The sequence below is a fragment of the Gopherus evgoodei genome, chromosome 4 (genome assembly GCF_007399415.2).
Source record: "Gopherus evgoodei ecotype Sinaloan lineage chromosome 4, rGopEvg1_v1.p, whole genome shotgun sequence".
In the NCBI taxonomy this organism is placed as follows: domain Eukaryota; kingdom Metazoa; phylum Chordata; order Testudines; family Testudinidae; genus Gopherus; species Gopherus evgoodei.
The window spans coordinates 56,914,194-56,940,756 of NC_044325.1; the positions used below are offsets into that span (position 1 = coordinate 56,914,194).

At 43.4% G+C, this 26,563-nt stretch overlaps 1 protein-coding gene across 1 annotated transcript in view; it reads right to left on the minus strand.

Annotated features, from left to right (window-relative positions):
- Window positions 1-26,563, minus strand: part of AQR (aquarius intron-binding spliceosomal factor) — a 102,119-nt gene that overhangs the window by 11,823 nt on the left and 63,733 nt on the right. The window contains exons 27-33 of the mRNA XM_030559367.1: window positions 25,935-26,072; window positions 24,521-24,592; window positions 18,065-18,252; window positions 5,505-5,676; window positions 2,053-2,223; window positions 1,292-1,377; window positions 397-571 (exon numbers count right to left, since the gene is read on the minus strand). Coding sequence (XP_030415227.1) covers window positions 397-571; window positions 1,292-1,377; window positions 2,053-2,223; window positions 5,505-5,676; window positions 18,065-18,252; window positions 24,521-24,592; window positions 25,935-26,072 — 1,002 coding nt within the window. The remainder of the gene's footprint in view (window positions 1-396; window positions 572-1,291; window positions 1,378-2,052; window positions 2,224-5,504; window positions 5,677-18,064; window positions 18,253-24,520; window positions 24,593-25,934; window positions 26,073-26,563) is intronic.

Here is a 26,563-nt window from a genome sequence, read left to right on the forward strand (position 1 = left end):
AGACTTCTCTTATTAAGAAGCCATGTGTTTTATTTCAGATAATTTACATGACTCCAAGTAGCGGTTTTAGCATGAACAAAAAATCCAACATACGGTACTCATTCTATTTAAGTGGTTAACATAAAATAAAATATACTGTAGATTCAGTGTTGCACAAGCAAAGCTCAATAAGAAAACACACAACTGAACTAAACTGTGCCTATAACTAAAATACAAACAATTCAATTACTGACAGCTGGTGCAACATGGCAAATTCCTGGGCCATAAGTATCCGAACAACATTTGTCTGTAATGAGGAAGCTTTGAAATCCTGTCTCTTTTACTATGCACCCAGTAAAGAAAGTGGACTGCTAACACACTATTCTATGTAGTACAATTTAGAACAGATGTGCTTACCTGTCTGATTGTTGGAAAATACTCTGAGGGAATTATATGCAGTTGAAGGGGTCGAGCTGTGAGTTGGCTAAAAGCTGGAGTTAGCTCAAAGCAATTCTGGAACAGGGATACTCTTGCAAAGACATAAAGCCCAAGCCGGGCTCTTGACATAGCAACCACTAGACGTCTGACATCCCTTCAGGAAACAAAACATCAAATAGATCATGGTCTTTTTACTACCTATCGTGCTTTGATTGCCACTGCAACACCTTCATAAATCTCACAGCCACACATAATTAAAGGGCATATACAGCATTAGGGAATCTAGATATAAGGATCTCTCTCTCTCAGTTTTTTCAATATTTTATTCTAGTATTTACAGTAAAGATTTACATTCGAGCTCATGTACAGTAACAAGATGTTTCTAAAAAACAGAGTCCATCTTTTTCCTCCAAAGGCTCTTTTTTCCTCCACAGCTGAAGTGCAGACATTCTAAAATGTGCAGACCAGAAGGGTACTACACAAAGATCAAACACCTCTGATACACAAATCAAGCTCAGACAGACCATTTTCTCAAGATTATTTCAAGATTTTACTTGAACTAGCATTGCATTCTCTACTATTTTAATAAGGTAATATTAAGTTCACTGTACCAGCAATAATATGCACAAATTACAGTATTTAGATAAGACCTAACAGTGAAGGGCAAAGTGGCTGTGAAGTGGGTACCAGATGGCTACATATGGAACTGGTTTTGAGCTTCTTTGAATAAGGCACACTAAACTTTGTTACTACAATTTATTACATAATTTGTACATGTAATACGGACACTCATTGCCTAATTTTACCAGAGCAGAATTTCTGGTAAAGTAAATTACACATTTTAATGCATTTGTGAAGATATTTTCTTACATACCTAAGATGACCAACAGCTTTGGTTCGCACTAATGAAAGGATAATATAATCATTTTGTTGACCCTGAAATCTGTCGACAGTTGTCACCTAAAAAGTAAAAAGAAAGATAAATTAAGATTAACTCATCTACTGTATCTTCCAAAAAATATTTGCATTTCCAAAGGTATTAAGAACAGGTATTGTGAAATAAATTACCAAAATAATTGATGTTTGTGTGATTAGGTATTTTGACAAATAAAATTTTCAGAACTTTGCAGGGTTTCAAAATATTTTGCGCAGAATTTTTATTTTTTTGGCACAGAATTTTTGGCGTAGAATGCCCCCAGAAATAAAATGGACTCCTACAGTTATGTTAGTATTTCTGCTAAATAGGATTTTTAACCAGATATTTCACCAAGTGGGCATCTACACTTTGGAAAGATCTTTTGTTAGTAATTACGGTCCTTCTGTTGTGTAACACTGCTAGCCATCTAATTTATCCTTCCTGTATGGCTTGCAGTCTGGGAGCACCATATTTCATCTAGTTATATGGCCTACGCAAGAGTCCAAATAAACAAAAGTAAGTGAAAAGATTACATGTACTGTTGAGTAACATCTTGGGAACAGTGGTCTATCCACAGTATCCCAGTGAATATAACATTTGTAGTCATCAAAGAAAGAACTCATCATGTAGATATTGCTGAAACTATATAATTATATTGTTTTGTAATTTATAATTCTAAAAAGTCAGAATGGTAAGTATTTGGTTATTTTGAAAATTACCTTGTTTGGTCGGCCTATAATGGGGTTATTCCCACAACGCTGATTAATGATATCCCGGATCAGGTGCTTTTGTCCATTATAGGTTGTCAGAATACTTATCTTGTCTGCAGGGTAACCAAGCAGGCACATGTACATAAAGAGTGCTACAACATATTCTGCTTCTCCAAGATTCTGCATTTTAAAAAGGAAAATAAAATGTTAGTTGGCTCATTTGTGCCTCTGACTTTGGGAGTGAGTTGACCCTACTGAGGAATCCTGGTGCATTTAGAAGACCCATATCTGAAATAAATCAAAGCATTGAAAAACAAGCTAATTGTCGAAAAAGGAGGAACGAACCAAAGATAGCCTTAAGTTTCATCCATCTAATTTAGGTTCCTCATGAATAAAGAGATTGCCAAAAATCCCAAAGTTACCATATTATTGTTCACTGATGTTTCTGTGGTTACAACTGCTGATGCACTGGGCAATCAAAAATACATAAATTGAATACAAATTCTTCTGGGACTATGGGTGTGATACGAACAGACGAATCAAGAAAATATTTACATGAAAAGCTTACAGTCAATAAGCTATATGTACATACAGTAACTCCCCACTTAACGTCCTCTTTAATGTTGTTTTGATCTTACGTCCCTGCTCCATTACAGAAAACTGCTTGTTTAAAGTTGTGCAATGCTCCGTCGTTTGGCTGTCTGCTTTGTCCACAGCTGGCAGCACCCCTATCAGTGCCCCTATGCCTCCCCAGTGCCTCCTGCCCACCAGCGAACCCCGCAGATCAGTGCTTTCCCCCGATCCTCCCTGCCTCCTGCCCATGACAATCAGCTGGTTTGCGGCATTCAGAAGGCAGGAGGAAGGGGGGAGAGGAGCAAGGACTCGGTGCACAGGCTCCCCCTCCCTCACCTGCCTCCTGCCTGTGGCAAATCAGCTGATTTGCGGCATTTAGGAGACAGGAGGGAAGAGTGAAGATGCAGCGTGCGGAGTAAAGGGGGAGGTGGTGGTGGTGGGGGAGAAGAGCTAGGTTAAGGGTGGGAGCATGGGGAAAGGGGAGGAGTGGGCGGGCCGAGAGTTGAGCCCCCACCACTGGTGCTTGCACAGTAGGGGAAGCTGCAGCTGTTGCTGTGCAACATGCTTCTCCTAGCCTACGGCACCTTGCCAGCCTCATTATCTGCAGTGCCAGTGGGCTGTGCCTGTGTGGGGTAAGGCGGGGGCACCTCCTATTGCTTCATACTCAGCAATGATAATTGTAGTACTAAATTGTTTCTTTAAAATTGTTTAAAACTTATACCTGTACTAAATTGCTTATTTAAAATTGTTTAAAATGTATATAATGCCTTGTGTCTGGCAAAAAAGATTTCCTTGGAACCTAACCACCCATTTACATCATCATTTCGCATAAAGTTGCATTTTAACATCATTTCGTGTAAAGTTGCATTTTTCAGGAACATAACTACAACGTTAAGTGAGGAGTTACTGTATGCTTAATCAGGCCCACCTACCAGTAACTTCTTGGGAAGTGCTCAAATACTCTTAGTTCATTTCAATGTAGGATTAAAACTGAAGTTATCAGAAGTCCTTAAATCAGGGACTGTTGTCTTGCTTTGTACAGTGGGGTCCTTATCAGGACCTTTGAGTACTACAATATACAAATTGTAATTTTTCATTTCCTCCTCACGGGAGACAATGTGAAGTTACAACTCTTATTTATACTGCCTCAAAACCACGGGATCATAGTATACAGATACGTCTAATTAAGTATCATAGTTCTGAGTAAGTTTTAAGGCTGAGATTTTTCAAAAGTGCTTAGCAGTGATTTAACTCTGATCCTACTGAAGCCATTGGTAAAACTCCCACTGACTTCATTGGCAGCTGAACTAATCTAATGCTGAGAATATTTGAAAATCCCACTGTCAACTATTAATCCAAAGAACTTCATATTACAATTTGGAACTGTAATATTTATATAAATACATCCCTGTTTTCCGTGTTTCATTTCTGATTTACTTGGTTGAACTTACTGCTACAAATACTGGAACACTTTACTCATGGTCTACAAATTCTGGTCACCTTTAAGTCTATACAAAAAGACATACTCATACATTCCTGAACACAAATAGCATTCTGAATGCCATATTCATCACTGCCCATTAACAAACCTTGAATCACCAATTACACATTCCATGTGCTATAAATACACACTTAGTGTGTATACAAACCCCACACTAAAAAAAAAAAAATATCAGAAATTACATGGAAATGATAAAAAAACCCACTGTGATGAGAAAGTGTCTACATTTTTTAGTATTACAGCTTCCATAAGCTACAGAATAACTAACTTCTTATGAATAAAGATAATGAAGGGAACATGGTGTTATAGAAGTGATATATTCACTATACTCCAATATTGATTTAATTTTTTAAAGAGTAAAAGACCTCATCCATAGTCTACAAACATCCTTATACGACGTAGAAAAATTACAAGATTCAAAAATAAAATCTTCACAGACACATACACATGAAAATCCTTAACTTTGAAAATTATATCCAAGACTTTCACAGTAGGAACCATAACATAGGATACAATTTTTGTACATCTGTACCACAGTTTTTAATACAAAGCTTTAGGTAAGAAAGGAATAAAGAATTGAAGGTATGGGACACGTGATTTTCAGTGCAATAGAGGCTACACATGTGATTAATGGGGCTAGATGAAGATTGCGCTTTATCTAAGCTGGTTGTTGACTGTGGTATAGCATTTGACATAACTGAATTGTGAATTTCCTAGTGTTTTAATGTTTGCTTTGATGGTTATACTTGAGCAGCCTGAACTTTTACACAATGTAATGTTATACAACATTGTGTTGAAATATACATATCCTGCACACAATGTAGACATAGTACAGTTTGATCCTTTTGTGAAGGCTGTTTTAGGAAACATTTTTTGGAACACTATATATGGATCAATAAAAACAGTGATTCTCCCAGTCTGGACATGTCTCAAAGCAAATCCTCCCTCTTCCAAGGACAGAGAATCTCTGCCACATATTTTAATGCTGAAGCAGATAAACAAGATTATAACTGGCTGCATTTGGCATTGGTCCAAAAAACTATCTGCAACAACATATGCAGTCAAAAAAAAAAAAAAAGAAGGTGACATTAATTTCTACTTTTGGGGGGTGGGAAGGGAGAGTTAAGGAAAATCATAGTTCAGTGTAACAGGCAAATACCACAGAATAATTATTATAATTTTATGACCGCCATAACTAAATAATCATAAGGGTTGATCATTAAAAACTGAATTCCCACTGTGTATGAAAAAATATAAAAAACATTTTAATGCTCTGAAAACTTACTTAACTTCCGTTACAGAAATCAATATTCTATCTTCATTTCTTTCCAGATTTAAAAAGGCAGAATGCTGCATTTCTAACAGGGCAGTGATTTTCTTTTCTTACCTGGTAGAAATAAGGATTGGGTTCAGACTCTCCCACACCATGGAAATCTTCTACATTTATAAGCTGGAAATCATACAGAAATCCAGCATTTGCAGTTCTGAACTCTGGCAGAAGTTGCACATGAGGCAGATTACCCAGATTCTTATAACGCCAGTTGTAGAGGTTACACAAACTTTCAGAAAAACAAAAACAAGAACAGTAAGAGGAGCTTGAACTCCTTTCTGGCACAGATGAAAAATATTTCTTAAAAGTGACATGCAAACCAGATAGATACAATCATGTTTCTGTTTTTCTCATTACTATGCCTTGCTATTCAAAGGTTGCCTGGTATATTTGCTTCTTTTTCCATGGTAGGAAACTTGGGGTCTCATTTCTCTCTGTTTAATGGGAGGAATCTGGCAAGGTATTTGGAGGATGTGAATGGTGATATCGCACTTGGCTGTAGTCTGAGCTACAAGTCTCCCTTTCCTCAACTGAGAGGTAGGAGATCATGCACATATCTTGCCAAGGTCCTCTGGTAAAGAGTGACGTGAGGACTTGTCATTCCCATTTTACAAATGGAGAATGGAGGCAGAGATACGCTAATAGCAAAATTTTCAAAAATATTTTAAAGTCCCATTTTCAGAAGTGACAGACATTTAGAAGCCTAAGTCCCAATTAAAGTCAATAAGTCTTATGCTGCTAAGTGTAAGTCACTTCTGAAAATAGGACTTAAAAACACTTTTGAAAATTTTGCTGTAAGTAACCTTCCAAAGGTCGCGAAGGAAGACTGTGGGGGAGCGGGAAATTAAACTCTAGTCTCTTGAATGCCAGGCTAATACCCTAACTTTTGGATCATCCTGTCTTCTGAACTAACCTCTTCCAAGTGCAAAAGACTGTATCTCTCTTACTGCAAATACTAGAGGCAGTTAGGTTTGTCCATGGGGATTGAACATGCTCAATCTTACCTTTATACAGAGCCACATGAAAACACTAAATTATTAGTAGATTAAATATAATTTAATGATGACACTTGGAGGCCTTGAAAAGATGATGGTATAGCGAATTGGAATCTGTATCTCAGATGGGGCAGACTGAGGAGAAGCCAGTCTCAGAAATAAAGTAACATATGTTCCATTCTGGATTCTGACTGCTCTCCCAGTCTGAGACATTTGGGATGAAACTGCATTAAGAAACATTGGTAGGAAAGAAGGAAGAAGTGGAACAGAAGAAGGTGGTTCTTCCACTTCCTCCTCTAAAATTAGTCTATTTTCGGCACACTGCTCAGAGAACCTTCCTGCCAAAGAATGTTTCTGCAAAGGAATACAGGTCAAGCCTGTGGGACTTTTGTAAGAGTTTTGATAGATGACCAGGTGGCAGCTTTACAGATTTCCTTTGTGGTGGCTGATGCCCTTTCTGGCCAGGATGTTACCATGAATGTGCTGAGTGGCCTCTTATCCCCTCTGGGATCAGTTTATCTGTAGCTGAATATATGAATACAGAACTTGATCCACCTAGCCAGGATTGGTTTAGATGCTTCAGACCCAGGTATGAAAATAAAAGAAAACAAAGGTGTTTTCCTATATAGATAGGCTCCACCAATGTACATTTTAACATTTTAAATGCTTTTTTTTTTTTTTTTTTTTTTTTTTAGATATTGAGGCTTTGAGTAAAATGAATGCCTAGTGGATAGGGCACAGGAACGAGATGAGGATCTATTCCTGGCTTTGTCAAGGGCCTGCTGGGTGATCTTGGAAAATAACTTCACCTCGATGAGTTTCTCCATCCATAAAATGTGGATAATACTGACCTCCTGTGTAAAGCGCGTTAGAGAGCTAATGATGGAAAGCACTACATCAGAGCTAGGTATTATTTTTATTAATAAGGCACAATTATTTCCTGTCAGGTACCGAAGGAAGAAGTCATCTTGATACAAATGACTCTGGAGAATGAACAACAGTGTTGGTCCTGTGGAAGATGCTGTAAGGCTAGTATGTTCTGAGAGCACAGATTTCAGAAACCCGTCTAGTTATTATTATTATTATTTATAAAATGGAAACACAAAGAGTTAGATCCCATAGAGGTTTGAATGCCTGGACCATGAAAACACATTAGTGTGTACAGATCCCAGGTAGGAAAAAAAAATCCCTAATTGTTGGCTTGGGTAGTCATGCTGCACAAGGAAACTGTTACCATCAGGTATAGGAGACTTGGATGGGCTTGCATTTATGCCGCTGTTTAATGCTGAGACATATAATGAAATGATGGAATGTCTTGGGCCCAGGTCTAGGTCATGCTGTAAGACAGTGGTTTTCAACCATTTTTCATTTGTGGGCCTCTAAAAAATTTTTGAAAGAAAGTGCAGACCCCTTTGGAAATCTTAAGACTCCCCACATGTTGAAAATCACTGCTGTAAGAAAATCCTGGCTTCAAAGAGTTGATATATTTCTGTTCTGATATCAGTAAAAGGTTTTTTGTCTAGACTCTTGCAGGTCAAATGGGTGAAAAACCTGCACAAAGCTAGTAGAATCTATTATTTGGAGGAGTATCTTGTTTTGGACTTGCTGGTCAACTAACCAAGCTATCAAGTTTAGTTAATCTTGATTGAGAAGCGGCAGACAGAAGAGAAAATTCTGCCTGCAAGGAAGACTGAGCAGAGTAACAACTATGCATAAGACCAGAAGACCTAGGAGCAACAGGTAAAGATGAATAAGACTGTGACCCGAGACGCCTTGCGTCACCCACACTGAAAATATGAAGGTCAGGGCAGGCTGCTAAAAGGAGAGCAAATTGTACTTATGAGTCTTAACAGCACTGGTGAGTTTGCTGGCTTGTAAAGTTCCTGTGGAATACATCCAAAGCTTGGGTGGGTCTATCAGTCCTTTGTTCAAAACTTCAGTTTCAAGAGAAGATACTCCAGAGGTGAGGAGCAGGTTTCAAGGCAAAATGGAAAAGATGCAGCTGCTTTTTTATATCCTTTGCCATGTGGCTTGTACATTCTCTGTCCCAAACACAAGTTCACAGCACATGGGCATGGAAAAGCTCTTAGAGTCCCCTGTCCACAAACATGTCCTGCTGTCTCATAGGCGAGTTCATTGTACAGCTGATAGCCCTTGATGGGCCATCAAACAGGATAGACAGCGTTGATGACAATCTGTCTAGGAGTGTCACCCAGAATCACAGCATGGGTTGGAGATGCAAATATACCACACATATTTGTAATTCACAATATAATACATATAAACCAGATCATCATACTTAGCAAATCATAACATTTCCACTGATATCTTACATGGCATATGTTGTAAGATTCATTACAATTTTGTAATATTGGTACCAATAATATTATAAATGATCACCCATATTCCACACAGCATCACAGCTCTCCACGCAAGACATCAGTGCCTTGATCCTGACAAACCTTGACTAGGTCATGAAGACTGGTCTTCATTTTGTTTATCTCAACTGTTAGGGGGATCTTATGGTCATATAAAACAGGGGTCTGAGAAGTAGGATATCTTGCTATTAGAGGTCTGTTGTTGATAAAGGCAGACCACAGTTCCCTGATCCCAGCTTCCCTCTGGTGGTCTTGCGCAAGGTCTTAAGCTATGGAATAAGTAGAGTCCCTTCTCTGGTACCTTTGTTGCAGTTAAGAACATAAATAACTTCTGTCCTCATACGAGGACTCATTGCTTTTCACTCCAGCAAAGTCCAAGAAGGGCAAACACTCATCTGTGTGTGTCCTCAATCCCATCCTATCAACCATCTTCCCAACCAGGATTCCACCCAAGAACTTGGAGGCACAGGAGGCGGATTTACTTTCAATAGTTATCTACTGTTCAAAGGAAAAGCCAGCTTTGGCTTTCATTTAGTCTCATCGATCAGTCCTTCACTAACAAATTCATCAAGGGATCAAAGCTTTTTAGCTTATTACACCAGCACACTGTGGTGCTAGAGATGGCCAGTGTGGCTCCAAGGGCTGCTAATGCTTCAAAGTCCCTTTTATGGATGGCTTCTATGTTACTTTCTGCAAGATCTAATGTGATGAAATCCCCCTCAGCAAAAATTACTGCCTTTTGCTATGCACGCCATTGTTATATCAACTCTTGGTAGGGTGAAGAGTGTGTGAAATTGGGTTCAAGGGCCCAGTATAATTCTTGATCATTGTGAATGGTCTTTTTTCTTGTTGAGTCCCAAAAGACGGAGAACATGGAATCATTTTTGCAGAGGTATTGCCAGAAGAATCCTGACTGGTTTGGGCAAGAGGATGCAGAGATCCCAATAAACTGCCTTAACTTTGAGCTCTTTCCCTTTGTACAATGAGGCTCTCCAAATAAGTTCCGCACCCGTGATTTTCAAGGCTGTCACTTCACAGATTGAGCACCTCTGTGAAAAGATGGTTACTCACCTTTGTAACTGTTGTTCTTCGAGACGTGTTGCTCATATCCATTCCAATTAGATGTGCGCGCGCCGCGTGCACGCTCGTCGCAAGATTTTTACCCTAGCAACACTCGGTGGGTTGGCTGGGCGCCTCCTGGAGTGGCGCCACTATGGCGCTGGATATATACCCCTGCCGACCCAACAGCCCTTCAGTCCCTTCTTGCTGGCTACTCCGATATAGGGGACGGAGGGCGGGTTTGGAATGGATATGAGCAACGTATCTCGAAGAACAACAGTTACAAAGGTGAGTAACCATCTTTTCTTCTTCGAGTGCTTGCTCATATCGATTCCAATTAGGTGATTCCCAAGCCTTACCTAGGCGGTGGGGTTGGAGTGAGATGTTGCAGAATGCAAAACTGCTGAGCCAAATGCTGCATCATCTCTGGACTGTTGAACCAATGCGTAATGTGCGGCAAAGGTGTGAATGGATGACCAGGTAGCTGCCTGACATATTTCCTGGATGGGGACGTGGGCCAGGAAGGCAGCAGATGAAGCTTGCGCCCGACTAGAGTGGGCGGTGAGGTGGCTAGCCGGAACGTGAGCCAATTCATAGCATGTGCGAATGCAGGAGGTGACTCAAGATGAAATCCATTAGGAAGAGACTGGTAAGCCTTTCTTTCGGTCTGCGACAGCTACAAAGAGCTGAGGTGACCTTTGGAAGGGTTTGGTTCTCTCGATATAAAAGGCTAGAACCCTGCGGACGTCCAGGGTGTGTAGCTGCTGTTCCTGATGCGATGTGTGGCTTCGAGAAGAAGACTGGAAGATGTCTTGGTTGACATGAAAGGCGGACACCACTTTATGGATGGAGGGGTGCAGTCGCAGCTGTACCTTGTCCTTATGGAATACAGTGTACGGGGGGTCCGCTATCAAAGCCCGAAGCTCAGATACTCGTCTCGCCGAAGTAATAGCGACGAGGAAGGCTGTCTTCCAGGAAAGGAACAGCAGCAAGCAGGTAGCCAGTGGTTCGAAAGGCACACCCATAAGCTTGGCTAGCACCAAATTTAGATCCCAGGTAGGGGTCGAGCATCTAACTTGAGGATACAAACATTCTAGTCCATTGAGGAACCTTGAGACTATAGGGTGAGAGAAGATTGATCGGTCATTTTCCCCCGGATGGAAGGTGGGAATGGCTGCCAGATGCACCTTTATGGAAGAGACTGCTAGGCCCTGCTATTTTAGGGACCAGAGGTAGTCCAGGACAGTGGGAATGGATACCTGCCTGGGGACTAAGTTACGCTGAGTGCACCAACAGGAGAAACGCTTCCACTTGGCGAGATGTGTCATTCTAATGGAAGGCTTCCTACTGCCCAAGAGCACGTGTTGGACCGAGGCAGAGAAAAGCAATTCAGACTGGCTCAACCACAAAGCAACCAAGCTGTGAGATGAAGGGACTGCAGGTCCGGATGGTGAAGCCTGCCGAAGTCCTGTGTTATGAAGTCCAGCCACAGTGGCAGGGAGATCGGGTCTGCCACTAAGAGGTCAAACAACGTGGTGTACCAGTATTGCCTCGGCCACACTGGAGCAATCAGGATCAGGTGGGCTCTGTCCCTGTGGAGCTTGAGTAGGACTCTGTGGACGAATGGAAACGGCAGGAAGGGATAAAGTAGATGCCTCTTCCACGGGATCAGGAATGCATCCGAGAGGGAGCCCGGGGAGGGTCCATGGAAGGAGCAGAACACCTGGCATTTCCTGTTCTCTTGGGAGGCGAACAGGTCTATGCGGGGAAACCCCCACTTCCGGAAAACAGAATGGATGACATCCAGGCGAATCGACCACTCGTGAGATAGGAAGGATCTGCTGAGGTGATCTGCCAGGGTGTTCTGGACTCCTGGGAGAAAAGACGCTACCAATTCAATGGAGTGGGCTATGCAAAAGTTCCAAAGGTGGATGGCTTCTTTGCAAAGGAGAGAGGAGCCTGCTCTGCCCTGCTTGTTTATGTAAAACATGGCCATTGTGTTGTCCGTGAACATTGATACAAAACGTCCTTGGAGATGGTCTCGAAACACCTGGCATGCTAAGCGAACTGCTCTCAGCTCCCACACATCGATGTGTAAAGCCAGTTCTTGAGGCGACCAGAGGCCTTGAATGTGGAGTCCCCCGAGGTGTGCACTCAAACCCAGAGATGATACGTCCGTGGTTAGGGCCATCGAGGGTTGAGTGGGTGGAATGGCATCCCTGCACAGACTAGAGTGGGGTCTAGCCACCAGGTTAGGGAGCCGAGAACCTTCCTGGGGATAGCGAGCACTGAGTCCAGGCTGTCTCTGCATGGTTGCTACATTGAAGCAAGCCAGGCTTGGAAGGGACGGAGGCGTAGCCTGGTGTGCTTGATCATGAAGGTGCAGGAGGCCATGTGACCTACTAGGCTGAGGTAAGTGCGCACCGACGTTGTCGGGAAGGTTTGAAGACTTCGGATTAATGAAGCCATTGTCTGAAAATGCGACTGCGGGAGGAAGGCTCTAGCCAGATTGGAGTCCAGAACCGCTCCAATGAAGTCTATTCTCTGCGAGGGCATGAGGGTAGACTTTTCGTGTTGATCATGAGACCTAGGCTCCTGAAGAGGTCTCTGACGATGTGCAGGTGCTGTAATACTTGCCGATGGGACGTCCCTCGAATGAGCCAATCGTCGAAATATGGGTAGGTGTGTACTCGACGACAGCGGAGGAAGGCGGCGACTACAGCCATGCACTTTGTGAAGACACGCGGAGCTACAGAAAGGCCAAACAGAAGTACAGTAAACTGGAAGTGTTGGTGGTGGACCACAAAACTGAGGTACCATCTGTGTGGTGGGTAAATTGTGATGTGGAAATACGCATCCTTCATACCGAGGGCGGCATACCAGTCTCCCGGATCCAGGGATGGGATATCCACGGATACTATGCGGAACTTCAGCTTTATCATGAATTTGTTGAGTTCTCGCAGGTCTAGGATCGGTTGTAGACCTCTCTTTGCCTTATGGATTAAGAAGTAGCGGGAATAAAACCTCTTGCCTCTCATGTCCTTTGGTACCTCCTCTATGGCTCCCATGGCTAGGAGCAACTGGATCTCTTGTAGGAGGAATTGCTCGTGAGAGGGGTCCCTGACGAGGGATGGGTATGGAGGGTGGGAAGGCAGGGTTGAGGCAAACTGGAGGTGGTATCCCTCTGCCCTGTGTGCAGGACCCAGCGATCTGAAGTTAGCTGGGACCAGGCAGGGAAGAATCGGGAGAGGTGGTTGGAAAAGGGAGGAGAAAGATCCGTTGGGATATCTGGTGGGCCGTCCTCAGGCGTTCCATCAAAAGTTCTGCTTAGGCCCCGCTGGTGGTTTAGGGGGTGCCTGATTTTGAGCTCGAGGGCCAGATTATCTCCGATAATTCCCCCTGCCATGCCTTCTAGTAACGTCCTGACGCGGCCTAGTCTGGGCATAAGGACGGTGTAGCTGGGGCCTGAAGGTCCTGCATTGGGTCACTGACGTGTGCATACCCAGTGAGCGCATTATAACGCAATTGCCCTTCAGACTTTGCAACCTGGGGTCACTCTTATCTGAGAGAAGGCCCTGGCCTTCAAAAGGTAAATCCTGAATAGTTTGTTGCAATTCAGGGGGAAGGCTGGATACCTGGAGCCAGGAGATATGCCTCATCGTTACTCCTGATGCCAGAGTTCTGGCTGCAGAGTCCGCTGCATCCAGAGATGCCTGGAGGGAGGTTCTCGCTACCTTTTTGCCCTCCTCAAGTAGGGCCGTGAATTCTTGACAGGACTCCTGGGGAAGAAGCTCCGTAAACTTCCCCAGGTTCATCCAAGTGTTAAAGTTACACCTACTTAGGAGGGCTTGCTGGTTCGTCACCCTAAGCAGGAGGTCCCGGCCGAGTATATTTTGCGGCCTAGTAGGTCCATACGCCTAGCCTCCCTTGACTTAGGAGCTTGCTGGCCGTGACACTCCTGTTCATTCACCAATTGGACAACTAGAGAGCAAGGAGGCGGGTTAGTGTAGAGATATTTGTACCCCTTTGAGAGGACCATATATTTCCTCTCTACTCCCCTTGCTGTAGGTGGAATTGAAGCTGGGAATTGTCAAATGGTGTCCACATTAGCTTGTATAGTGCGGATGAACGGAAGAGCAACTCTAGTAGGTGCATCAGCCAACAGGATGTCCACGACCGGGTCCTCAATTTCAGGGACCTCCTTCACCTGCAAGTTCATATTCTGAACCACTCGGCACAAAAGATCCTGATGGGCTCTGAGGTCAATTGGTGGAGGGCCTGAGGAGGATGTCCCTGCCACCACCTCATCAGGTGAGGAGAAGGAGAGGGCCGGGACTAAAGGGTCTGTGGTGGCTCCTGCACTTGATGGGCATCATCTGCATCCGGTGGAATCTCGGTAAATGCAGATGGTATTGGTGCCTCGTCCGTGCCTGTGGGTGGGGGGCGGCTTACTGTCGCCTCTGGTGCCCAATGTTCTGATGGGGCCGACTGTTGAGCCACTGATGGAGCACCTTGGCTTTGGTGGTATGCCCATGCTGTCCAGAAGGACCAGTGATGAGGACCCTTGTGCTCGTGGCTCTGTCTCTCTGAGAATAATATGGCTGGGGGACGTCAGAGTACACACTCTTGAGGATCGGCAGGCTGGTAGCGCATCCTATGACACCAATGTGTCTCTGGAAGGCCATGCCGGTGCCGACAGGCCCTGAGAGGGCGCCACTGATCTTGACACTCTGGTCCGGGCAGTACTGGGGAGCGGTTAACTGGGAGCTATAACGGTACCGCGAGTGAGTCCGGGACCTTGTACCGTATCGTGCCAGAAGGTCAATTGAAATCTCGAGTTCCTTCGTCTGGAGCAACTGCAGGATACACGGTGCTGAGATCGGTACCGTGAGCCGGATCGGTACCAGGAGTATCTGTCCGGTGACCGAGATGTCGAATGGTGCCGCAAGAGCGACCGGTGCTGCAATGGAGAGCGGTGCCGGGACTGCGAGCAGTGCCAAGAGCGGGAAAGGCGTTAATGAGAGCATCCGCGAGACCAGGATCTTGAACGATGTCTCTCTGGTGGACCAACGGAAGGAGGCCTTACCATGGCCAGCTTGCCGATGGATTGTACGACCCGCAGCAGCGGTGCTGGGGGTTGAGGCCGTGTTGACTCTGTCATTGCGATGAGCTCCCCTGCCGTGGAGAAGGTCTCCAGCGTAGAAGAGAGGGTAAGCTCTACCACAGCACGAGCCAGGGAGTTGTCGGGAACCGGACCCAACGGCCTTTGTGGGACCAGAATCGACGGTACTGAGCTTGGCAGAGCCGCAATCTGTGGAGTCGCAGTCGATGGTGCCGCGGCAGATGACGGTGCTGGATGAGCCATCTTGGAGGAGTGCTCCTTCCGTGCAGCCAAAGTTGAGGCACTATGTTGCTTCCCAGGTCTCAGGGACAGGGAGCGGTGCCGAGCAGATGTCGGTGCCGGTAAGGGTCAGTGCCGGGACTCTCTCTCGGTACCGGAGCGGTCCGGTGAAAGAGGGGCGCTCCTTACCGAGGTAGTCTGTTGGGCGCTCGGCGCCAACGCTGCAGGACTAAGTGCCAACTCCATGAGGAGCTGCTTCAATTGAAAGTCCCGCTCCTTCTTCGTCCTTGGTTTTAAAGGGACTTGCAAATGCGGGCACTTATCAGGAAGGTGGGATTCCCCTAGGAACTTGAGGCAGGAGTCATGGGGAACCCCTATGGCATCAGCTTTTGACACGCTGAGCACAGTTTGAATCCTGGTGCCTTGGGCATGGGCCCGCACCGGAAGTAGAGGAAAGAGACTAATCCCTGATCCCCCTTGAACTATATACAGTAAGTATAAACTAATAAGACTTGAATTATAGACACAGTAACAGTAAAGAACTACGAGTAGCTAGGGATGTGGAGATCAGCAAAGCCGCGCTCCACAGTTCCAACGACCGTCATGGGCGGTAAGAAGGAACTGAAGGGCCGTTGGGTCAGCAGGGGTACATATTCAGAGCCATAGCGGCACCTCTGCAGGGGGCGCCCAGCCGACCCACTGAGTGTTGCTAGGGTAAAAATCTTTCAACGAGCGTGCACGTGGCGCACGCACACCTAATTGGAATCAATATGAGCAAGCACTCGAGGAAGAACTGTGGGCTTGCACTCTTTGGTAGGCTATATCGTGATGGGGAAGGAAAGATGGAACAAAAGATTTGAAGGAGTTTGGTGAGTGGTAGTATTTGGGGAGCAAAATGTTAGAGAAATATTGGTTTCCACCCCACACCCTCAAGGAAATGAAAGAGATGGGGGGAAGGGATTTTGCCAACAAATCATTTTAAAGGTTAGCAATCGATAAGGTTCAAGTGCTGCTGTTTGTCTGCCATATGCAAAGAATCTGGCAGAAGGAGAACACTCAACCCTGGAGCGTCACGGAGAAGTCTGAATTGTTTCTTGCATTTTCAGAAAGGGAAGCCTATCCCAAACATCTCTGACAAAAGGGGAAATGATCAATATCCAGAGAGACAGAATATTTAAAATTAGTAGCTTCCCATAAAGTGTCCATTACAACTAAAACCGGGGAGGTGAAGGGAGATAGGGTAGGATAAGTGAGAGCCTTGATCAGGAGTCGTTTGCATCAAAATGTAGGAATTCTTCAATCCTTTCATGCAAATTTTCCAGGGAGATGCAAAGTAACAGATGGCAAAATTTAACTTTATTTATCGTTTAGTTGCATTAGATACTCAATATTATAATTCAAAAATGCAAATCTTCCTGAAAAATATTTATAGTGAATATGCTCAGAAAACAAATATTCTGCAAAGCTTTTAATTTTTCAATAAATTTTTATAAATGGAAAAATTAATTTTAAAAGTTCTCATTTATTATGTTCATTTTATTTTACATTTTTTTAAAAAAGACTAACTTACACCTCACACACACACACATACCCTCGCGTTTGTGTGTTGTTTTCTTTCCTAATCTTATTTCTTCTCTTTCCTAGCCCTCTCCTTTTGCCTTCTGTCTAATAAGGGTCTGGCTTAGCCAGGCAAGACTGCATATTTTGCATCACTCCTGTAAGACTGTGACCAGAGAGAGGCAGCTAAAAACAATGCCCTAAACAGCTCTGTGCTGGTACGAGTTTGCCAAGTCTTGGAGTGGATAAGACAAGACTATGTCGGTGCCAGTGTTGGTACAGCAGTGAGGTTGCAAGTGAGTGTCAACACCAGGAACAGAAGCTGCATTTTTCTATCTTTGTTGTTTTCTCTCCCTTTTAGGAATCAGGATTGAACTTTAAACAGCAGCAACAAAAACAGTCCATCTCAACTACTTCTCAATTTTCCCCCAAAAGGACAGTTATCTCCATGTAAGAGACTGTTAAAAAAAAAAAAAGGGGGGGAGGGGGTTCCTTTAGAAAAAACTCTACAGCTAAAGGGCACAAAGGTTGCTGTTAAAATGAAAGCATTATTTAAAACATTTCAAATGCTTTAACTGTTCTTCCTTCTTTTATGTATTTTTAAATAAACAGTTAAAAGGATTTTAAATAGTGTGTTTGCCATGGTACTAAGCAGGCTGAGGTCTCTGTATACTAAACCCTGAGCCTTGTTTAAAACTGTTTTATGTTGGACAGCTCCAAGGTCATGTTAACACCTTTGACTATCTGGGCCCTTCATTCCATATAAATGAATACAGCAGGACCCACTGGGGGGTATGGAACACTGCTATGATGTACTCTCTAGGGCTAGTCATTCCCAGGCTCTTGAGTGTTGAGTTTAAGGTTGACCTTATTGATAGAATAAACTTGAGAGTTACGGCACTCCAGCCCTGAAATAACAAATGTGTGAATCATGGATGCAAGGGAGAAATGGAATGTATTGTATGATAGAGGTTTTATGAAAATATGAATAGTCAATCATGAATGCCTCTTACATTTAAGAGCTGAAGGCCATGTTATCATAATATTATGTGAAAGGTGCATTTTCTCTAGATTTGTAACGTGATATAGAATTTGATTTCAATATTCTTAAAGTTTGGGCAATGTACCAGTTCCTTAGAAGGATACTTCCACCTCCACTAGCTGTTAAAGGGATACTGTTAGATCCAATCTGGCCTTAATACTTAAGGAAGTAAGTTATTCAAAACTATATGTTTTTAACCTGATACCTGTGAATAACACCTCCTGACTTTTTTTCCTTTATCTTACCTTGCTCTTGCTCTTCCTTGAGCATCCAAGTCAACAGTTGGCACCCCCACACGAACAAAGCGTGTAAAGAGAGACTGTTCCATGTTGGAGTATTTTTGAAAAGCCATGTTCTTAATGACAGGTGGCAACTGATGGTGGTCACCAATCATAATCCATCGTTTTAGTCGGCTGAATCCATCTTGGGGATTCTATTAAAACAATTAAAAAATTGCAGCATTAACCTGGGTTATCATATGATCAGGCATTACCTTTATTAAAATAATTCTAGTAAAGAAAGGGTCAAATTGGCTTTGTTATAAGCACTAATTTTCAATATTTAATATCATTCATTTTTAAACTGCACTGAACTGAAAATGAAATGTTAGTCTAAAGCGGTGGTGGGCAACATGTGGCCCATCAGGCCATGAGATAGTTTGTTTATATTGACTGTCCATAAGAACAGCTGCCTGCAACTCCCAGTGGCCGCGGTTCACCATTCCCGGCCAATGGGAGCTGCTGTGCCTGCAGATGGTCAATGTAAACAAACTGTCTCGCAGCCTGCCAGTGGATTACCCTGACGGGCAGTGTGCGGCCCACAGGTTGCCCACCATTGGTCTAAAGGCCTCTATTACTGCCCTTCCAATGTCTCCCATGACCTGAAAAAAGGAGAGAGTTTAATATTTTATGCTAAATTGCTTGTGTTTAATTAACATAATCAGATAAATTTATCCATTAACACAATAGGAGTTATAGCAAGAATGAATTTGACCCACTGCAATGATGATACAACAGAAGTAGTAATGCTCTATTACAGAGGGCAAAAGGAAGAATCATATGTACCTTCAGAAATTCTGGATACAACTTAAAAGAAACTGCAGAAGCAATACAACCGTGAATTCTGCAAGCCTTATTGTGCTCCTAGTTTTTACCTTTGACAACACCTCCACTTAAAGGGAAGATGCATGGGGCAGCCAATCAGGGCCCAATGAGAGCTGCAGAGCAGAGCAGGGTAAGTTGGTGCTGGGAGCTAAAGGACTGAGCTCTGTTCCTTGAGAAGGCTGAGGAACCTGCACCTTGGACAGAACAACTGCTGCCAGAGACTGGGGGAGCAAGAGGAGCTGGCTGCCGGGACTGGGTATTTGCATGCCCTGAGGAAGGGTGATGAAGGTACAAGGGGCATGGGGAAGTGGCCCAGGGAGATATAGCAGCTGTGAGAAGAGTAATAGGCACAGCAGGAAGCTGTTATCCACAGGTTCCCTGGGCTGGGACCCACAGTAGTGGGCAAACCTGGGTCCCTCCCATTCGCCATTGGGGAAGTGGCAGGAGTTGGACTGACATAGTTGCCCCTCCTCCCTGCAGAAGAGGGTACACACGGATGGTGGCCAGAGGACCGAGTTATGAAGAAGACACCGTGGGATTTGGACTGTGGTGGGTGGGTCTGCAGGCAGAGATGACAGAGCTAATCCCCAGCAAGGCCAGTAGGAAACGCTGCAGTGAACCTCGAGATACAAGGAGAAAAAAAGAGGAAGAGGGAAACAACCTCAAGATATTTTTCTGCAGAAATCAGGATCTTTGTTATATTGGTCACAATGTATTAGTAATGTTAGGTCACTTTCAGAATGATCCCTTTACTTATTGAGGGATCAGACACAAACTACTTTTTTTGGAAATCCAGTTCATCAGAGTTCTCGCCATCAAACTGAGTTTTCAAAAAGTGTTTGGATGATTCTTTATGCTGCTAAGAGTCATTGTCCAGGGGTGTGCTGACCAGAACAGAGCCCTAAGGGGCAAACATTGGCAAAGGGACAGAATCCCTGCCCCCTCCCCACCCCCTTACATCTCCTACACTTCAACTTCCGCCCCCCCCCCCCCACCTCTGAACACCTATATGCCCTAGCTCTGCACCAAAAGTTATAAGAATCTGAACATTTTATGAGCAGTCCATGTTAGTTGGTTGTATATCAGGAACCCCTGGACAAAGTAACTCAGCAAAATGCTTTCTTATGTTTACATACATGTCTATTGTTCAGGAACAGGGTGAAGTTGTGATTACATGACTTTAGTATGTATTTAGCATATTTCATCTTTCCTCCATTTAAATGAATGCTAATTTCCTTGACAATACTTCTAAATTAAAATCAATACCTGCATGTGGATTTTACAGCACTTTACAATATTGCTCTTAAACGAGAAACTTTAGTCTCAGTGCAAAGTTTCCAAAAAGAAACCCTGCAGCATGGAGGCAGAGAGCTAGGAACACACAAAACACATTCTCAGAAAGCTGCTATGGATAGGGTTTGAATTCATAGTGCTCAGATTCAACGACCACAGCATGTCATCTTGAGTGTCCCAACTCCTCTAGCTGTTAATAGAGACCTAGTCTTGCTGCACATGTGCATTTCACTTTTAGGCATGGCAGTTTAACTCGTGCTAACCTGGAGTTATAAACTTTGCCCTTAACTTTTGAAATGTTGCATCCCCAAAGAGGAAGTGGGAACTGTGCACTAGCGGAGATCATTCCAGAGTGGCTGTGATCAGTTTGTGCAGGGCTGGCTTTAGGCCGATTTGCCCAATTCCCCTGAATAGGGCCCCGCGTCTGAGAGGGCCCCGCGCCGGCAGCGTCTCTCCCAGAAGCAAAGCTCTGCATCTGCCGGAAGCAGCAGCTGTTGCTGCTAGGCAACGAGAGATGCTGGCCGGCAGAGGCAGCCGCGTGGGTGTTGCAGGTCAGGAGCGGGGAGGGGGGTTTTCGGTGGTGATGCTGTTTGAGGGTGAGTTTGTGCCTGCCTGTGTCTGTTTCAAAACTAAAGTCGGGATCATGTAATGTAACCCAGGAAAAAAGCCCCGAGTCAGTACTTAGTGCTGTGAACTCCAGGTGAGAGAGAGAGAGGGATGTTTGGAGGTTGAAATCCCACCTGATGCAGCCATAATCACTGGCAGCGCTGGGAGAGACCTGGAGTGGAAACAGGTGGCCTGGTGGTGTGGGAACATTTGCCCTCAGTCCTAGGCTCTGGGATGGACTAGGCTGGTTGGTGGGTTCAGTCTACTCTAGTCTAGTCTTCCAGTTTGTTGCTCTCACTGAGGTTTGTGGTTTTCATCTGGTTCCACCGAAAAGATCAAACAAGCCCAGTAGAAAAGGCGGGTGAGAGAGGCGGGAAAGGGTGTGTAAGGGGTTAAAGTGACCCATCAATGAAAGAGTAAAACCAGAGTTTGACCGGGTTTCCCCTCAGCCACCACTCCTGCAAACACTGGGCAAGGGGCAGCCCCATTCCCCACCAAGGCTATGGTGAGGGGCAGCAGAGGAAGGAAGCCACATGTGATGGCAGTCCTCTCCCCTCCCCCTCAAGCACCCACCACCCCCTCTCCAGCCCCCAACTCTGTCACAGAACCGGCACCCACCCCTCTGCACTACCTCCCAGAGCCTGCACCCCTCCACCCTTCCTGCACCCCACCCCATGCCCCAGCCCAGAGCCTGCTCCCAGCACCCAAACTCCGTCCCACTCAGCCTGGGCAAACTTCTCCTTGGTCTGGCTCCCAGCCCCTCTTCAAGGGTTGCAGCTGTCTGGAGGTGCTGCCTTCCACATCTTCCTAATTCACACCTCATTCATTCAACAGGGCAACTGATTACAAAGTGGGGGGAAGATCTTATTCTACTCCTAGCAAAAAGACATTTTTCTTTTACCTTAATTACACTATCTTTGGGGCCTGCTATAACATATTACGAAGGTTCAATACAAAGTCATATAAAAGTTATACAAAAATGCATCATGCAGAGATTTATCTACAACTGCATTGATTGACTGCTGTGTGCAGTAATATAGTGACCCCTGGGTCTTTGAATGAGGCTTTATACTTGGGGGGGAGGGTGAGGAGACAAGTGGCGGGTGGGCAAAGACACAAGCAGTGAGTCAAAAGGAGTTCTAGGGGGTGGGCATGGGGGTTTCTGGCAGGGGAGGGAGAAGGTGAAAGGAGGCGACTGGTGAGTGGGGGACTGACTAGGAGGGATGCAGCAAGCCAGCGGGGGACTAGGGGGTGAAGAGGGGTGTGATGGTGGGGCTGAGCAGGGAGGGGGTAGGTCCTATTTTACTGCTGTGATCTGGTCACCCCATGTATGCCGTTCCTTCCTGCCCCCCCACACCTTGTTTTGACGCAACGGAGCTGGGGAAGGAGGGTTTGTTTTCATGGGGCCGGGCAGCGCTGGGGTGGGAAGGAGGGGACAATTTTATATTAATAAGGAAATATTTTATAAATTTTAATAAAACAAACATTAATGAAGAAAATCAGTTGTACAATTATCAAAACAAATTATTTTCCTAATATGAAAGTGCAAATCAGCTAATTAATATATGATGCAATGTATGTAATATATAATTTTGTTATTATTTATATAGTCATGGAAAGTAAACAATCCATGGAAGAAATGAAAGGGGTTTTTTAAAGTGTTTTTTTGTTTTAGTCATCCCTGCCGGGGCCCCATCAAAACTGTTCGAATTGGGCCCCGCACTTCTTAAAGCTGGCCCTGAGTTTGTGGAGGACTAGAATCATAGTTTGAGCCCCAGGTGTGTATGAAAAAGAGAGTGTATGAAAAAATCAGATGATTTTGTAAAAAGCTGATTTTTGGAGGGAGGGGAGGTTGTATCTCAGGAACTCCTTGTTCAAATGACTCAAAAACTGGATCAACGTCTCCTCTGGATCCCAAGAGGTACAGAAAATGTCAAGAAAATTTGAATAAGCATATCTATTTTAGAGCACTTAGAACAGTCAACTTAAACAAACACTCAATCTTAATTACAGCAGAGCTGGTGATTTGCTATAACGATTCCACAGGTTACAAGAACAAAAAAGGATTAAGGAGAGGTCAAATGAAACAGCTACATTTATTTTATATCCAGAATATTGTGATTTCACAGTTGCCAATTTTGAAATAAGTAATTGTTATGAAGAGGCAGAGAGATGCATATAGCTCAGACAAAGATGAGAATTTAGTCACTGAGCCATACACTGAGCCTGATTCTAATCAGCATGTGTCAGGAGCAAATCATGAGTAACTTCATTTATACAGGAGTAGAAACCTGAGATTAGAATCAGGCCCATTATACCTAAATCCACTATACCATTTTCAAACACCTAATTGCTAAGGACAGACTTAGTTACCGGAAGGCCTGCCTACTACTACACACCAAGCAGCTATTTTTACTTCTGCAACATATGACTTACAGAAACTAAGGAGTTTTCTTTGCTTCCTATTACAAATTAGTGATGCATTGAGATGATCCATGTCAAAACTATTTATATATTATTTCAATGCAGATGGGACCATATTGTCACAAACTCATCTGTTATAAAGTCTCTGTACCGTTAGTCTTGCCTTTCCTTTTTCTGTATTTATTGTAAAATATGTATGTAGATATTCACAACTTTAAAAACTGCCTGTTTTACAAAAACAAAGACTTTGATAAAATACACTCAATGTTTCTAACATGACACAGGAAAACATTAAATTCATAATAAATTCCTGTCCTTTATAGCAAAAATTCTTCTACAAAATACTTCCCAAAATCTTGTTAATCAAGGGAAGTTACAAAAGCATTTCAAACCAAAGGGCCTGATCCAGCTATCATTTAAGCCAGACTACATTTCAACCAAACGTCAGATAGATTGCATAACAAACAAAAAAAAAAGTACAGAAGAATCAATAACTCATAATAAAGGCTACAATTTAGTCAAAGGTATTTTTTAAATAAAAAAGTCATGGACAGGTCACAGGCAATGAATAAAAATTCACAGCCCATGACCTGTTCATGACTTATACTATAAATACCCCTGACTAAATCTTGGGGGTGGGAAGGGGCATTGCTGTAAGGGGCAGTCAGGACCAGCAACACCAGCTGCTGGGTACCGCTGCTCCAGCTGCCCTGAGGGCCACTGCCGGGGCCACCGACAGTGGCTGCTTCAGCCACCCCGGGACTGCTGCTCGGGTAGTTCACAGGGCTAGCTGCACCAGCTACAGCTTGGACGGTCCCCGGGGCCAGCTATCCAGGGCTACTCAAGCAGCAGCCGCCGATACGGCTGTCCCCAGGGCCACCTGAGCAGCCGGGCCTTGAGCCAGCTGCTTGGGCAGCCCTGGGGTCAGTCAGACCAGCTGCTGCAGAAGTCATAAAGGTTGCGGAAAGTCATGGCATCTGTGACTTCCACAACCTGTATGATAGACATGGAGCCCTACTCATAATGAAGAGAGTTTATGAACTGATCCTGAAAGTGCCAACCCTTCCAAACTCCTACTACTTCAGTGGAAACTGGAACTTTCAGTACTGGGCCCTCTTTTGAGGATGAAATGGATACACTCATGATGCTTAAATCATTTAAGTGTAACAAGCAAATACTATTCTCAAGAATGCATATCATACTTTCAGTCATTAGCAAAACCCTACTGTTCAAGATTTGAGAGAGCAGTAATTTATTTTACAATGAAATTCTCACCTGCAAGAGGAGAGGTATAAAGGTTTCTATCTCCAGAATCTGAGCAGACTCTTCCATTAAGATGTTATCATACTGAAAAAGATGGGCGATTAAAAATTCTGGTCAATAAAAACATAAAACAAGAACAGAAACTAGAGTACATTTTTGATGGGGAGAAGTTATTTCAGAACCAAATATAGAGACAGTTGTAATTAACTTTTCACAGACTTGTACCAAAGGAGCAGCAACATTTCTTTTCTGTCTGAGAAGCATCCATAAGCATGAAGGCACATCTCCATTACAACCTAAATAAATAAGTCCACATGTATTCGTCTGTGACTAAAATCTCATTATCAGCATCAGCCTATAATGCTGCTCAGTACTCAATCAACAAGGCTCTAGGATAAAATGAATGCTATGCCTACCTTTTCCTCCTTTTCAGAGGAAAGTGTGTCTTGTACCAATGACAGAATAAGTTGAATACCAGTCTTATTACATTAAGTTTTTGATTTACTTTGCATTGGGTCTCTATTTTATTTTCTCCTTTTCTTTCTTGTTCGAGGAATAAGCCCTAAGCTGCTTCTTCCATGCATATTTCTGAAGGTCCACTGGCAGGAAAGTGGAGGGTGGGGAGGTGGACGAGACAACTTGCTGATGAAGACAGATTCACCAGGGAGACAAAACTCCATTTCTTCTGTTTATCCTGCTCCATTCCATTACCCACATAATAACCATATCTAGCGAGGCGGGGAGGACAGTCCTGACCAGTCCCAACTCCAAACAGATCTGCCTACCTTGGAAGAAGGACTAAACTCCAAAATCAAGCTAACATTTTTTTAAGTAAACCAATTTTGGTCTATAATTTATTCTCTCTCTAACTGAAATAGCTACAGCAGTATGTGCTGACCAAACCTAAGTGAAAATGCAGCACTAATATTTACACTCTACAATGGAAAAAGCAAGTGCCGCTACATGAGTCTCTTCTTCAAATTGTTCATTGCTTAGCTAAGCAACATGTTAACTGGGTCTTATTTATTTCAGCTCTCCACTTGCTTTTATCTTGGCATGCAATCGCTACAATTGATCACATTAGTCTACTACTACAGAAATGTACAATTTCTTCAAACAGAATGATATACATTTATGAAATGCATAAATAGTAAGAAAACAAGTCATGACCACATGCACACAAGCACACAGTTTCATATATGCAAGCAATATTCAAATTAACATCTTTATGCCTTTCAATACTCAAAATACCTTAAAGGATCTCAACTTGTACTGATGTTGATTATTTTTCATTAAAAGGAAAACTAGGTAATTTAACAGATTAAAAATTGCAATGAGTCAACATAATGGTCTATGTTTACAATACAGGATATTTAATGCAGGGAAATATTTTAGATTAGCATATTGCCATTATTGGAATCATTACCTTGAAGCCTAATTCAACCAGGTCATGTCGTTTCAAGGCCGCATGAGTACAAGTCATTGCAATGATCTTTGCTTCTTTCACCAAGAGGTATTTGGATCTATCCAGGCCACTGCGGAGGAGTTCAAATGCCCTGAATTCCTACAGGAAAATGAGAATACAAAATGATATTGCTTACAGCAGCACTATGCACTCAAAACCTATCTGATTTTATTCTTTACAATCTTAACCAAAAAAGATATAGGAAAAAAAGTACTAGTCTACAACAATTTCATATCTTAATTTCTTAGCTCTAACAAAACATAGCTGTGAAATATAAACAAAATTTCAAAAGGACCTGTAAAAATACACCCACAAAAAACTGGAACACTTATTTGCGTCTGCAAATTGAAACTTACACACATACAAAATTGCCTGATAGTCTGAGGACACATTCATTTTTAGAAACAACTGGCTTTCAATTGTTCCCTCTTTTTTTGAGCATTGCTCTTTATTGCTTCTCAGGATCAAATTTAGAGATTAGAAAATTAGGCTCATATAGTTTTAAAGTCACCAAATACACTGACTAGATCAGTGACTCTCAAAATTCTAGACTACTGTACCCCTTTCAGAAGTCTGATTTGGCCTGCGTA